This window comes from Zootoca vivipara, chromosome 14, assembly GCF_965207765.1.
Source record: "Zootoca vivipara chromosome 14, rZooViv2.hap1.1, whole genome shotgun sequence".
Taxonomy (NCBI): domain Eukaryota; kingdom Metazoa; phylum Chordata; class Lepidosauria; order Squamata; family Lacertidae; genus Zootoca; species Zootoca vivipara.
In genome coordinates, this window is record NC_142597.1 from 33101191 (window position 1) to 33117119 (window position 15929).

Sequence of the window (15929 nt, forward strand, 5' to 3'; positions counted from 1 at the left end):
TGGCCTTTTTCTTTCTAACTCCCTACTGGAGTTGAGGGAGGGAACTGTCTTGCTTTGATTGTATGTAAGCAGCCCTGGCTGAAGAGCAGAGTAGAAGCAAAAATTTAAAATAGATGGTTTTCTTCCAATATCCCCCCTCCCCTGCCATTTTAAAAATAATGTCTTTGAGATTCTGCCATGTCTTACACTGTTCCAGTATATCAGAAAAGGAGAGCATTTCTCTGTCGTGTGGAGACAGGAGGCTGAGGGATTGTTTCTTGCCTGTTAATTTGTCTCCCTTTTCATTTCAGCTGACTCTGAAAACTTCATATACCATTTTGTAGCCATTGGCAAGACAGGAGGTTTACTGTATGGAGCCAATACAACTGTAGCAGCCAGTAAATGAATCACAATCAGAAATGTGGTTGATCTCTATCAACAGTACAATTCAGTAAAATGGTCATTTGTCCAGGTTTTTAAAAATGAAAAGTTATGATGCATGTTGAATCCAGATTAAGGTTGAATTGAGTCGTTATACCTTCTCAGAAGGCTCCTATGATAATTTTTAAATGAAAAAAAAATCTGATTATTATGTTTATTACTTTTCTTAATATGTTTTTAGTGCAGAAATTTTAAGTGTTGTTACCCACTCTGAGACCTGCTGGTGAACAGTGCATAATAATAATAATAATAATAATAATAATAATAATAATAATGTGCAGTGTTTAGAATGTTGGAATAAGACCTGGGATAGATCAGAGTTAAAATCTTCCTACTTGGTCATGAAGCTAACTGGGTAACTTTGGGCCAGTCATTGCCTCTCATCATCAGGGTTGTTGTGAGCATGCCACCTTGAGCTCCTTGGAGAAAAAGTCAGGATATAAATGCAATAAAACAAACAAATAATAATACAGATCAGGTTTTGGGTGTCTGGGTGCCAGGCCACTCCAAATTCCTAGATCAAGGAGGTGTTCGAATTTAAATAAACTGGGAGCTAGGGTTCTTATCCCTGGATCCAGCAGGCATTTAAAGATAAACGAGCCAGGCTAGCCTTCTGATTGATGGGCCAATAAGAGAACAAAATATCAAGGGGTTTGTGTGAGACAGCAAATGGGTGGGACCCTTCCCTGGACAGTTTAAAGCCTTTCTACTCTAGAGAGTTACAGGTAGGTAGCCGTGTTGGTCTGCCGTAGTCGAAACAAAATAATTTCCCCCCCCCTTCCAGTAGCACCTTAGAGACCAACTAAGTTTGTCATTGGTATGAGCTTTTGTGTGTTCATATCTGAAGAAGTGTGCATGCACAATGAAAGCTCATACCCATGACAAACTTAGTTGGTCTCTAAGGTGCTCCTGGAAGGGAAAATATTTTTTTTTTGTTTTTACTCTAGAGAGGTTAGAATGTGTTGTGACTTAGGTGCAAAAACTGCAGGCCGGAAATTCAGAGAGAGAGAGAGAGTGCACCATGCCTGATTTCTGCTGGAATCCAAGGCTTTGGCTATGGGAGAAGCAATACCCTCTTGGGGTGTTAATGCTGTGAGCCCCTCCATCGCAGGCTCAGGTTCCATATACTGTATGTGTAAATAAACCATATATCCTAAAGACCAGGCATCCCCAAACTCGGTCCTCCAGATGTTTTGGGACTACAATTCCCATCATCCCTGACCACTGGTCCTGTTAGCTAGGGATGATGGGAGTTGTAGTCCCCAAACACCTGGAGGGCCAAGTTTGGGGATGCCTGCTAAAGACGCCATAGTCTCCGCTGTGCCTCATTTCCAAAAGGAAACACGGACCCTGGGGAAACAACTGGAACCCCTCAAATCTTGCACCGCTCGAAGATTGGGGTGGTGTACAACACTATTCAGTGCTATTGACAACCTTGACCACACTTGTTACCAACACCTTAGTGCAGGCATCCCCAAACTACGACCCCCCCCAGATGTTTTGGCCTACAACTCCCATGATCCTTAGCTAACAGGACCAGTGGTCAGGGATGACGGGAATTGTAGTCCAAAACATCTGGAGGGCTGAAGTTTGGGGATGCCTGCCTTAGTGTTTCCTTCCACTTGATGAAGGACCTGTTGCAGAATGATCAGTGTCTGATCCTGACAATTCTGTTTACACCACAGAGATCCCATTCATTACGGAGAAATGTTGGATCCTAACAGTGCCACCGAACTAAAAAAAATCTGGGGAAACATTCGAGGAACGTTTGGTATTCAGACTGATGGTGGTGTCAGTTAACAAATGGAAGATTAAAAAAAATAAAATCTATTGCTTGTAGAACTGCCCTGCCAAATGGAAATATGAAAACACTTTTCCTAATAAGGCGTTTTCCATAAGAGAATGGAGCAAAAGGTGGGCAGGGCAACCTGCCTGTCAATTATTGGCTGCATCAGGTGATTGACAGGTGACTTGTCCCACCCACCTACCTGTCAGAGCTGGCCCCTAGGGGTGGTGCTAGGTAAGGATCTGGCCTGCAGAGCCCAGCCCCTGTTACAGTGGATGACACACAAGCAATATGTCATTCACAGAGACAGTTAATGCACAAGTAAACATAGTTCTGAATGGGATTGGTATTCCCTGTATGACACCTGGCCTGCTGTCATCTGCTTTATTTCAACCACTCCAGAGATTGAGGCTGAGAGGGATTTTGGAACATATCTGATTTTGGAACATATCCCACCATATCTGAACATTTTAAATTAAAATTTAAATGTCAAGTTTCTTGAAACTGCAATCATTTAATATCGAAATACATGTTTCATGACATTGCTTTGTTTGAAAAAATGTGTGTGTGTGTGTGTTTACTTAGTTAAAATGAAGATTGAAAAGTCCCTTTCCCTGTGATTTTGAAGTGCCCTTTTGAATTAATTTTACACACAGAGGATCTAGTTCTCATTCCGTGTGTGTGTGTGTGTATGTGTGTTAGATTTCTTCCCTGTTTCCAGCAGCAAGAGCTTTCGGCGCGAGACTGTTAATAGCAGGTGTATAGCAGGCAGAAATCCAACAGGTGCAACTGTGCCCCGCCCCCAATCGCTGCAGCGATGGGAATTCCTTAAAAAAAAAAACCTTAAAAGGCACAAGTGGGTGGGTCGAAAAAGCGCCCTCCCCCGGGTGGGGGAAAAGAGAGAAATCCTATGCAAATCGGAACGCCTCTCATAGCCAATGGCAGAAGGGCAGGAAGGTATCAAGGGTGTGCCGGAACCAATCGGGAGGCGGCAGGTAGCTTGTGAATGGGGAAGGCTGGAGGAGGGAGAGGGAGGAGCCGCCGCGCGCTCAGCAGCGAGGCTTAAAGAATCACAATAATAACACTTCCCCAAAAAATCGTACAAAAAGGGCGAGCGATCGCAGGTGATCGAGGCGAGCGATCCTGGGGGAAGGCGAGGCCAGGCGCTGGAGGCAGAGGGCGGGGCCTGGCTCAGGGAAACCCGAGTGGACAGAAAGTAACTTTGCAAGGCGCAGCATGGCAGTGGCAGTAGCGGAACGCCCGGGCAGGCTCTGCGGACGGGTGCCGCGGCTGTGAGCGCGCAAGCGGAGAGGGTTGATCGCGGGGCCAAGCGGAAGGTGCCCCGGCTGGGCTCGGCTCGGAGGAGTCCCTGCGAGATCGCGGCAGGCTGAGACCGAGGGACTTGGAGAGAGAAAAAACGACCCGGGTTTATTATTATTATCATTATTGCAATCCGGGTTGCGCGATTTGGCTTTGGAGTAGGTGGGAACCTGCGGCCAGCTTGCCTCTCTTCATTGTTGTCCAGGCACATCAGGCTTCCTCCTCCTCCTCCGGAGCCGGTCCGGTAACCGGGCAGCGTTCAAGGGATCGGGCGGGCGCCGCCGGAGCGCACAGCCAGGCGAGGCGAGCGGGCGCCGGAGCGCTCCAGCCGCGCGTCATGGAGAGCGCGCACAGCTCGACGGCCGAGGAGGTGCTGCGGCGCTTCGGCGTGCGCGAAAGCTGCGGGTTGAGCGCGGAGCAGGTGCGGCGGAACCGGGAGAAGTACGGCGCCAACGGTGAGTCCTCCTGGGGCTGAAGCCGCCTCGCTCCCTACCGCCGGAGAACCGCGATGCCATCCATGGTGGCTTTCAGAACGGCGATGTAATCAGGATGGGTTTGGGGGTTGGCGCCAGGGTTAGCCCTACTCAGAGTAGACCCATTGAAACCTATGGTTTCAGGTCCCAGCCACGCCATGCAGCCAAAGCGCTTTGATACCAATGCAACGGGCATGGCTCGCCCCCTCCCCAAAAAAGAATCCTGGGAACTGTAGTTTACAGTATAAGGGTGCTGAGAATGGCAACATCCTTCAACTGCAGTTCCCAGGATCCTTGGGGCAGGGGGGGGGCAAGACGGACTGTGGTGTAAGAGTGCTTTGAATGGATGCATCCTACTGATTTCCGCCCTGCACAATCATCTCATGATGTGGCACATACACACCATTTGAATGACAATGTCCATCGACTTTGAGGGCTCCAGCCAGCTCCTTCAAATAATTACGTTGGGGGGCAAAGGCACCTCATCCGCTGGGAGTTGGCTCTTATGCTGTTTGGGTGCAGCCCTTTGTTTTTCACATAGGGGGCTACCTTGAAAGGGGCCCGCCTAAACAGAGAGTTTATAACAGGGTGTGTGATCTGGGATAAGGGAGGTACTTTTAATGGTTGGGTGTCCTGTGGGGTTTATGTGGGGCTGGATAGGGTGGCTGTGTGGGGCATGGGAGTGCCATCCACTTTGGGCAGTGGGTGGTAGAATCCTGAAGCCAAAGGTGACTAGGCAGAGAGAGAGAGAGAGAGAGAGAGAGAGAATAGTACAGTCACCAAAAAACGCAGCCGCTCCTTGCAGGTGCCCGAGAGCAGCAGCAAGAGGCAGAGGCAAGAACCCTCTGCTCTTGCTTTCAAAGATAGACTGCCCCTAAGCATGCTAGTTCCATTGAGATGCTGCAACGGACAGCCATTAATAGGATCCCTCCGCTCGGGACTTTTGTCTGATCAGTTTTAAAATAAGCACACAAAGAAGGGCCCTGCTGCTAGATCAAACCACAGGTTCCATTTAGCTGAGCAGCCTGCTTCCGTAGAAGTCGGCACAAGACTTCCGGGATGTCTGCAAAAGCAGCCTTTTGCTCCCCTTTGTATTTGCCCCTAGTAATTTTACATTTACATCCAGAATGCCCTGGACCCTGGAAGTTCCATTGTGAGAGCTCCGAAATGGAGGGGGAAGAGGAGCGACTGATTTTCTTTAAAAAAATGTTGCTTCAGAGGATAAATTGAGGTTAGGTTTGGAGACTGTGGCAGGGTGGGGGTCAGAGATTATTTGGGCATGAAAGGCAAGGCTTGCATCGGCCATGGGTTACGGACAATGGTGGTCTGATTGCCCGGTCAAGGAAGAACTGGCTGGGGGCCCTGGGCAGGCTCTGGAGGACTGCTTTGCTTAGGAGTTACCTGGAGGGTGAATCATAGAATCGTGGTGTTGGAAGATGCCCCAAAGGTCATCTAGCCCAGCCCCCTGCCATGAGAAGTGCTTGGCGCTGCGATTGTGAATCTGGTCAGGCCTGGGGCAGGGAGGGGGAGCAGGGAGGGGACACCTGGATTTGCGGAGGGCAGAGCACCTGGTTTGACTACTGGAAAGGATGCAGTTCTGAGCATCTGAGGGAGTGGTGACCTGGGTCTTTGGGGAACTGCACTGTGTTGGGACTTGGCTGGGGGTTGATGAGTCTGTAACTCGGTGAATGGTGTGGGTGAATTTTGGGGTGCAGATGACCTGGAAGCAGGCTTTGGGAAAGAGACTTCTGGAGGGGGATTTGGGTCACAGGCAGAGTAAACACAGGAACATTAGCAAGCTGCTTTCTATACCCTGGATCAGACCCTTGGTCTCTTGCAATGTGTGTGCCTGAACCCATCTAGCTGGGTGTTCCCTACACTGACTGGCAGCAGCTCCTTAGGGTTTCGTGTGGGTAGTTGTCTTCTCATCCCTACTTGGAGCTGCTGAAAGGAATTGAAACTGGGACTTTGGGCATGAAAAGCAGGTGTCCTGCCACAGAGCCTTGGCCCTTCCAACATTCCAGCACAGAATTGTAGAGTTGAAAGGGACCCTGAGGGTCCCTGGGACCTGGGAGATGAGCGTTCAAACCCCCACTCGGCCATGAAGCTCACTGAGTGACCTTGGCACCCAGACACTACCTCTCCATCTAACCTACCTCACAGGGTGGTTGTGGGGATTAAATGAGGCAGGGGAGAACCATGTATGCAATCATGATCTTAGATGGGCTATCATTTACTTATTTATTGCATATAGGTATATCCCACCTGTTTCTTCAAAGAGCACAAGGTAGAGCACATCGTTCTCCTCTTCCTCATTTAATCCTCACAACACCCCTGTGAGGTAGGTTAGGCTGAGAGGCAGAGACTGGCCCAGGGTTAGCCAGTGAGCTTCATGGCCAAGTGGGGATTTGAACCCTGGTCTCCCAGGTCGTTGTCCGATACTCTAACCACTGTGCTACACCAGCTCTCCATTCATGCAATGAATACTCAGGGTGGAGTGTGCAAGAGCCAGGATTGGCAGAGGTGGTGTGGGTCAGGGAGTGTACTGATTCAGGCTATCACCATCTCACAGTATTGACCGCTCTAGAGGGGAGGAAGCCATGGTACTCTAGATCAGCCTTTCTTAACCCTGATTCCCCAGAGGTTGTTGGACTACAACTCCCATCATTCATGACAACTGGTCTTGTTAGCTAGGGATAATGGGAGTTGTAGTCCAAAAAAACAGCTAGAGACCCAAGTATGGGGAAACACCGCTCTAGATGGTTCTTGCCGTCAGGCTGGTGCTCTCTTAGATGTTGCTGGACCAGGCACCCCCAAACCTCGAGCTGTTTTGGGACTACAGTTGTTTTCTGCTGCTCCAGAGAAGCGGACACGGAGCAATGGATTCAAGCTATAAGAAAGAAGATTCCACCTAAACATTAGGAAGAACTTCCTGACAGTAAGAGCTGTTCGGCAGTGGAATTTGCTGCCAAGTAGTATGGTGGAGTCTCCTTCTTTGGAGGTCTTTAAGCAGGGGCTTGACAGCCATCTGTCAGGAATGCTTTGATGGTGTTTCCTGCTTGGCAGGGGGTTGGACTGGATGGCCCTTGCGGTCTCTTCCAACTCTATGATTCTATGAATTCCCTTCACCCCTGACCACTGGTCCTTTTAGTTAGAGATGATGGGAGTTGTCGTCCCAAAACAGCTGGAGAGCCGAGTTTGGGGATGTCTGTGCTCGACTCTCATCTCCCGGCCAGAGTGGCCAGTTGCCAGAGAGGATGATGGGAGTTGTAGCCCAAAGCATCTAGAGGGGAACGACTGTCTTGGAAAGAAGCCCCACTGGGCTAATACATTCTTTGGTTGCCACTCCCTCTAACCCAGGACAGATGATTGTCATCCCTCCCAAACCCTGCAGGCCAACATTGGGAGGTGGGCAGGACCACCCACCTGTCAATCATCTGATACCTTAAATTGTGTCAGGTGAATGGCAGGTGTCCTGCCCATGTGCCAGACCTGGCCTATGAAGGTGGGAAGATAGTGACAGGGGGATGGCTTGACTTTCCAGGTGGGCGAGAGTTCCTTAAGATTTATTATTCTTATTATTAAGACGGTGCGTGCAGATTGCAGGCTTCAGCCTGGCAGGAGCCAGCTGCAAATTATTGCATCGATTCTTGGAGCTGGAGTCTGCCCTCCTTCCCACCTTCCTCTCCCATCCCAATTAACCTCCATCTCCAGGGCTCAGTGATGCTTAATGACATCACTGGAGCTGGCCTCCTGTGAGATCAACAGGGGCTGCCCCTATAGGTCTCAGGCCTGAGCCCTGAAATCTCAGGGTCCTGACCTAGCAACTCTAGTATTTTACTTGGATGGAATGTTTGCTATTGTATGATAGTAAGAATCGCATCCTGGCATCACCTACCGCTTGGCCTGTGACCCCTGGAAGGTTTCCCATGTGGCCCTCAGGCTGAGAAAGGTTCCTCACCCCTGCTGTGAGATAGCTCAGATGGTAAGAGCACGAGACTCTTAATCTCATGGTTGTGGGTTCGAGCCCCACGTTGGGAAAAAAGATTCCTGCATTGCAGGGGGTTGAACTGGATGATCCTTGGGTCCCTTCCAACCTTACAATTTTATGATGCTCAGGGATAAGAGACCTGTGACCTTTGTTTCCTGCGGGTGCCACCTTTCCTCGAGACAATAAGATTTGGTTATCCCTACACAAAGAAGGGTGGAACTTGCCACTGAGCCTCGGAACACAACCACACCTGAGTCAATATTGATCTGATTAGAAGAAAGCTCATTGGAAAGCCCTTATGCAGCCCAACCAATATTTGCATATGCAAATAGCTTTGATGAAGCTGAAATGAAGTGTGTGTGTGTGTGTGTGTGTGTGTGCGTGTTGGAAAATAGCAAAAGTTGGAGGATGGGTTGTGCCAGGTTGTTGGTTTTTTTTAAAAAAAGGCAATTAATTAAAAAAAACTTTGTAAAACTAAATTGAGTTTCAGAAGCAATTTGTGATCATCTGCGCAGCCTATTTTTAGAGGATGCATATTTGTCTCTCTGTGTGTGTTCTTTTAAAGGCTACTTATTGTCGGTGGGTAGAACGGAGGGGAGCCTGTTGTATTTCTGCAGCGAAGCCCTTTCTTGCAACGCTCTCTGGATTATAGAATTGTTGGGTTGGAAGGGACCCCGAGAGTCATTTTGTCCAACCCTTTGCAATGCAAGAATCACGACTAAAGCATCCATGACTGATGGCCATCCAAGCTGTGCTTTTAAAAACCTCCAATGAAGGAGAGCCCGCCATCTTCCGAGGTAGACTGTTCCATTGTAGAACGGCTCTCGCCGTCAGAAAGTTCTTCCTGATGTTTAGTCGGAATCTCCGTTCTTGTAAATTTGGAGGGCATGGCCAGCCCTAGTGTTGAATGGAGTGAGGCAGCTGCCTCGGGTGGCAGATACTGCGACGGAGGTAGTAAACTCAGCTGGGCATGCTTAGCCCTCTGTCCTTGGGTGCCATAGAGGATGCTAAGCGTGAAGACTCAGCTGCCCAAGATAGTGGGGAGCACTATTTTGACATGTGCTTCGGACTGCAAAATGTCTTGGGCCGACTCTGCTGAATGGCTTTGATCAGGCACTGTCAACCTTCCTGCACCCAGGGGCACACTTGTTCTGGGCCACCCCACACGTACAGTAGAGGCACATACTGCAATCTGTTCTTTCAAGCCTGATTTGATACCCTTTGGGTGTCAGGGAACAGCGTTAGATTCTCAGATATTTAAGTTAACTGCCAAAACTCACCTTAAACATAGGTTATGGTCGCCACAATGGGATGTCTAGGCGCCATTCCCCCCCTCCTAGTGGATTATAATTATTCTTATATATATATATATATATATATATATATATATATATATATATAATAAAATTGCAGAAAAAAACCCAAAGAGCATATAACAAGAACATAGAAAACAAAGTAGACAATACAAAATTACAAACAGAACAAATATAAGAAAAAAAATATAACACTCATTCTGACATTGTCAACTTCCTCCAAACCCTCCTAACTGGGTTTTTTTGTATTACATCATTAGTACTTTCCATGTCTTGGTTCCAATCTTTTTTTCTTTTTTAAAAGATTATCTAAACATATTCTAACTCTTCTTAACTTAACAACATGCTAAATCTCTTATTACAATCTTGATCAAAAAAAATTCTTTAACACTTTTGCTTAACTCTTCATACTCTATATAATAACAACACTTAACTAAATCTTAATATACTATAATAAATACTAAATACTAAATACTATAATAAATAAATACAATAAATAAATAAATACTATAATAAATAAATACTATAATAAATCAACTAATCCTCTTCTACAACCTCTTTATACTTCCAAATCTTATATTATACATTTCTAATCTTATAATTATTTTCTAAATAAACTTTAAATTTCTTCCAATCTTCTTCCACCGACTCTTCCCTCTGGTCACGGAGTCTCCCGGTCAGCTCGGCCAGTTTCATAAATTCTATCAACTTCAACTGCCAATCGTCAACTGTAGGTAGATCTTCACTCTTCCAATTCTTCGCTAATGGATTATAATTATTCTTATTCATTTCATTTCTATACCGCTTTATATTTTATAGAAAATATATGGGATATATATGCAGTAAATGAGCTCTTTTGCTTACCTGCTTAAGAAAACTGGAGGGGCCAGCCAGGTGGAGATGTCTGTCACCAAGCTAGATCTCCATGTGGTCACAACTGGACCTGCGCCAGTCGCAAGACGAGCCCAGCGCCTGTCTATTTTCAAACACCATTGGGGAAGGCCTCTCCAGCCAGCTTGTGCACCGAAAGGTGTCTTTCCGCTGACCAGCTTGGTGGCTCCTGAACTCGCGCCCACCTCTGGCTTCTTTACAGACTCGAGGGATGGCTATGGAGGTTGAAGGTGATCAACGGCTGCCATCTGGTGAGCTCTTACTAGGCGCTGCTGGACTTTGCGAGTCTTACTTCTGAGCAAGCGTGCATAGGATCGGGCTGGGTGCGAGTTAACCAGCCCTTCGGGATCAGGGATCTTATGCAACAGGTGTGCTTGGCAGTTCCGCAGGAAATCAGGAGGGATTGAGCACCAGCTGATCTGCAAGGCGAATGCACTCTAAACTTCCTAGCCAACAATATCGGAAGCGGCCTTGATTGAACTGAGTGGGATTGTTGGCTCTCTTCAGACAAGGGACATTCCCAGTCCTACCAGGAAATGCTGGGGATTCATCTCAGGACCTTCTGCATGCAAAAGTCTACCACTCATCTACCACTGAGCTACAGCTCTGTGGGTATAGAGGGGGACCGCTGAGACCCTACAAATCTTCGGCGTTCAGTTCAGCTCCATCGCTGACCAGTGACCATGCTGACTGGGGCTGAGGGAGCTGCCAACATCTGGAAGTCACCGGGGCTGGCAACCCCTGGAAGAACAGCTGCTGCGTTTTGTTGGGTCAGTTGGCTAGATGAAACTGAAATTGGAAACCCTTCTTGACCGTGTAGAGAAATGAGGAAGAGCATCTGCTTTGCATGGGAAAGGTCCCAGGTTCAATCCCCGGTATTAGTTGGGAAGGACTGGGGAAACCCGTTGGAAACCCTGGAAAGCTGCTGCCAGTCAGTGTTGACAGCATTGAGCTTGATGGACCAATAGGCTTCAGAGCCAGTGTGGTATAGCTGTTAATGTATAGGGCCTGGGAGACCAGGGTCCTCACTCAGCCACGAAGCTCATAGGAAGGTCACGGCCTCTCTGCCTAGCCTACCTCACAGGGCTGTTGTGAGCAGAAGAACTATGTATGCCATCTTGAGGCCCTTGGCAGTGGTGGGCTTTCAAATTTCAGTGGCAACGCTAAAATGCAAACCGGCCATGCTCCCCTAAACCCACCTCTGCTCTTGGAGGGAAGGTGGGTTATGAATGTAATGATTAGAATAAAGGGTAAAGGGACCCCTGAACATAAGGTCCAGTCGTGACCGACTCTGGGGTTGCGCGCTCATCTCGCATTATTGGCCGAGGGAGCCGGCATACAGCTTCCAGGTCATGTGGCCAGCATGACAAAGCCACTTCTGGCGAACCAGAACAGCACATGGAAACGCCGTTTACCTTCCCGCTGTAGCGGTTCCTATTTATCTACTTGCATTTTGACGTGCTTTCGAACTGCTACGGTAGGTTGGCAGGAGCTGGGACCAAGCAACGGGAGCTCACCCCGTCACAGGGATTCAAACCGCTGACCTTCTGATCAGCAAGCCCTAGGCTCAGTGGTTTAACCCACAGCGCCACCTGGGTCCCCAACGATTAGAATATGTGCCCCCAAATAATCAGTGAACCTGTTGCAAAGATATATTATTTTTTTATTTCTTTAACATTGTTATGTCCTGGCTTTTCTTCCAGGGAGCTCAAGGTGGCATGCATGGTTATTTTCCTCCACATTTGAGCCTCACAACAACCCTGTGAGGTAGGTTAGGCTGTGAGTTAACATAAGAACATATATATTTTTTAAAAGAAATGCAAGTAAGGAGCTGGCCCTACCATTCGGCAGAGTCAGGAAGACGCTTCAGGCAGCGGTGAGGTGAGCAGTGGCTGCAAGATGTCAGAGGAGAGAGCTGCCCTGTTGTCTTTGGGTGCGGCCAGAGATCCCATCCCATCACCAGTGTTGAAGTAAGCTGTCACTGCCAGGGTACAGAGGTGCCATCTTGGGCCCAACAGTGGACGGGTTCAGTGCCGCAGTACACGCCTGTGACATCATGCACAGTGTTTAGCGCATGCCTCTGGCATCACTACAACTCCCAGAATTCCTTGGGGGGAAGCCGTGATGGTCTAAAGTGGTTTCAGAGTGCTTTAAGGATATGGTGCAGCCTTTTAGTGGTACAGTCATACCTCGGTTTAAGTACGCCCTGGTTTGAGTATTTTCAATTTAAGTACTCTGGAATGGATTAATCCACTTTCCATTACTTTCAATGGGAAAGATCACTTCAGGTTAAGTACGCTTCAGGTTAAGTACGGACTTCCGGAACCAATTACACTCATACCTTGGGTTAAGTACGCTTCAGGATGAGTACTCCGTGGACCCGTCTGGAACAGATTAATCCACTTTCCATTACTTTCAATGGGAAAGTTCGCTTCAGGTTAAGTACAGACTTCCGGAACCAATTGTTCCTTCAGTAGCACCTTAAAGACCAACTAAGTTTTTATTTTGGTATGAGCTTTCGTGTGCATGCACACTTCTTCAGATACAGTGAAATGGAAGTTTCCAGGCACTTATGTAGAGAAGGGGTGGGGAGGGGTGGGGATGGGGAGGGGGGAATCACTCAGAAGGGTGGTGGAAATGGGTGATTGACTGACTGATAGCTGTTGATGACCGCAAACGACTGCAAATGGTTTTGCATGAAAAAGCAAGGGTTGAGATGGCTGAAGATCGCTTATCATGTATAATGAGATAAGAACCCGATATCTCTGTTCAAACCAGGTCCCTCCATGGTTTTGAGCTTGGTGATAAGTTGCAATTCAGCAACTTCTCTTTCCAGTCTATTTCTGAAATTCTTTTGTAGTAAGACAGCTACTTTGAGATCTTGTATAGAATGTCCTGGGAGATTGAAGTGTTCTCCTACTGGTTTTTCTGTCTTCTGGTTCCTGATGTCAGATTTATGTCCATTTATCCTTTGGCGTAGGGTTTGGCCTGTTTGTCCAATATAGAGAGCTGAAGGGCACTGTTGGCATTTGATGGCATACACAATGTTAGAGGATGAGCAATTAAATAGTCCTGAGATGGTATGTTGGATGTTGTTGGGGCCAGTAATGGTGTTGTCTGGGTGTATGTGGCAGCAAAGTTGGCATCTGGGTTTATTGCAGGCTCTGGTACCAGTGTCCATGTTAAGTCTGGTGGTTGTATTATTGTGGGTGAGGAGTTGTTTAAGATTGGGTGGCTGTCTGTAGGCAATGAAAGGTCTTCCTCCCAGAGCTTGAGAAAGGGAGCGGTCATTGTCCAGGAGAGGCTGTAGATCTCTGATGATGCGTTGTACTGTTTTAGCTTGCGAGCTGTATGTGATGACTAGTGGTGTTCTGTTATTTTCTTTTTTGGGTCTGTCTTGCAGCAGGTTCTCTCTAGGTATCTGTCTGGCTCTGTTGATCTGTTGTTTAACTTCATCAGGTGGATATTTTAGTTCTAAAAAGGTTCTAACCTTAACCTGAAACCGTTCTTAACCTGAGGTACCACTTTAGCTAATGGGGCCTCCTGCCGCCACCACACCGCTGTGTGATTTCTGTTCTCATCCTGAGGTAAAATACTCAACCCGAGGTACTACTTCCGGGTTAGCGGAGTCTGGAACCCGAAGTGTTTTTAACCCGAGGTACCCTTGTATTTGGTCATGACTGCCTTAAGCTGGACTGAGGCCACAATGGCCAGGTAGTCTTCCCTTGACGATTTGCTCCTTTTCCACCCGACAATGTGCAGAACGGCTTGTTTATGATGGAAGATTTTGCCGTCAGAGCGGAGCCCATTTATAAATTAACGGAACGCTGTTTCTTGGGAATGGTATTTATTTGTAATTCTATAATTAAAAGAAGGTTGTAGCTTGCTGCATCCTGGAAGGCGTTCAGAGATCGAGTGCAGCCAAATTAAAGTGAATCATTCCTACGCTTTTTGGAGGCAGCTTCTTTGGAGACAGTCCAGTTGGTGGCGGTTTCTCCCATCAGAAACAACAAAAAAACCCACATTACTGTGAGAAATTGGCCCTCTTCATAATCTTACGGGTGCTTAAAACAAGGGATGTGACTTTTTCCACAAATGAACAACCAAGCTCCCATCTACAAAGCAACTGTTTTTAAAGGCATACATCTTTCACTGAAATGGGGTTTGGGGTTAGGACTGCAGAGTCCTGGGTTCAAATCCTACTTTGGCCCAGAGTCTTTAGATGAGTCTCCCACCTGCCGGCTAAGATTTTCTTTGGAGACTCTGTTGTTGCCGGTTTTGTTTTTGTGAGGTGCCTGGTGGCAACCCCCACCATGAAAGTTCACTGAGAAAGGTACTCTGTGATGACAAAGTATTGTTCCCAGTGGACTTCTGAAAGAAAAAAATGGCTGCCATAGCTACCTCGTGCGGAGCCACCACCAGTAAGTCTCCACTACCTGCTCAGTGTGTGAGCATGTTTTGACTTTTTCCCCTAAATGAGGTTGTGAATTAACTTGTGTTGATTGTTTTAATTATAGTGGGCAGTGTTCTGGGTTTTCAATTGGAAGAGCAGTATAATATATATAATGGTACCATTATTTGAAACACCAAATGAAAACATGTATTAACAATTTCTGCTAAAAATGTGTCACTTATGTGAATTGCATGTTAGTTCATGTTTCTCAAAATAACAAATAAAAATTGTTGCCACATGGCAAATAAACATTCTGTTTTGGCGCCCACAACCCAGGTCCTAGGAGCCATTTGGCTCCTATCTCTTCTATCCCAGTTTCTAACACTGATTTTTAGCTTTCAGCACCCTTATTTTTTAATTTCATTTCACAAAACGTAAATATTACCTTTAAGAAACTACAGTTCCCAGATTCTTTGGGGGGAAAGCCATGACTCTTGAAAGTTGCTACATGCTCCTTTAAATGTACGCTGTGACAGGGGGCCTTAAGGCACCGAAACTGCCTGCATTTCAAGGCAGTTATGAGGGGGGAAAGGGATAAATAATAAATTCTGCCCTGGGGGGCAGATAGATATGCTGGTGCTTTGTTATTCCAGGGAATAGATGTCTTTGTGGGGACGGTTTGTGGGGTGCTTTTGCACCTCCATGTCCCAAATAGGAGGGGGCGCTCCCATGATATTCTTCTCTTCTATAAGGCGCTGCTTCTCCAGGAGTGAATGTTGAATCCATGGGCTCTATCTACTTTCCTGCGTGTAGGACAAAAACCTGAGTCGTCGTTCCCAGTTTTCTTTCACTGCAGTGGTTCTGTTTCCCACCCCATGGCGGTGCTGAGCATGAGATAGAGATAAGTGGAAGTCTTTCGTGGGAGAAGTATAGGTACCGGATCGGGATTACTGTTGAATTGATAGGATATTGTTGTTGTTTTGGGTACGAATGATGAGCCGAATGTATGTTTTTTTTCCCCTTTCTTTTTTCCTTTCCCCCCTTTTTTCCTTTTTTCTCTTTTTTCATTCTTTATTGTTTATGTACCGTTGGTAATTTTTATGTTTATGAATATTATGTTTATTATTATTTATATTACACTATTATCATTATTACTATTATTATTTGGTGATGAAGTTATAGATTATTTTATTATTATTTATATATGATTTTGTATATTACTATTTATATACAGTGGTACCTCTACTTACGAATTCGTAAGTCGAAAAAAATTGTAAGTCGAATCCCATAGGAATGCATTGGGAGAAAAAAATCGTAAGTAGAAGCAACGCTATCTAAAAAT

The 15929-nt window shown here is 46.7% G+C and overlaps 1 protein-coding gene across 1 annotated transcript in view; it reads left to right on the forward strand.

Annotated features, from left to right (window-relative positions):
- Positions 1-3208: 3208 nt before the first annotated feature.
- ATP2A3 (ATPase sarcoplasmic/endoplasmic reticulum Ca2+ transporting 3) overlaps positions 3209-15929 on the forward strand; it is a 103686-nt gene continuing 90965 nt past the window's right edge. The window contains exon 1 of the mRNA XM_035139148.3: positions 3209-3981. Within this exon, the coding sequence (XP_034995039.3) occupies positions 3864-3981 (118 nt within the window). The 5' untranslated portion in view covers positions 3209-3863. The remainder of the gene's footprint in view (positions 3982-15929) is intronic.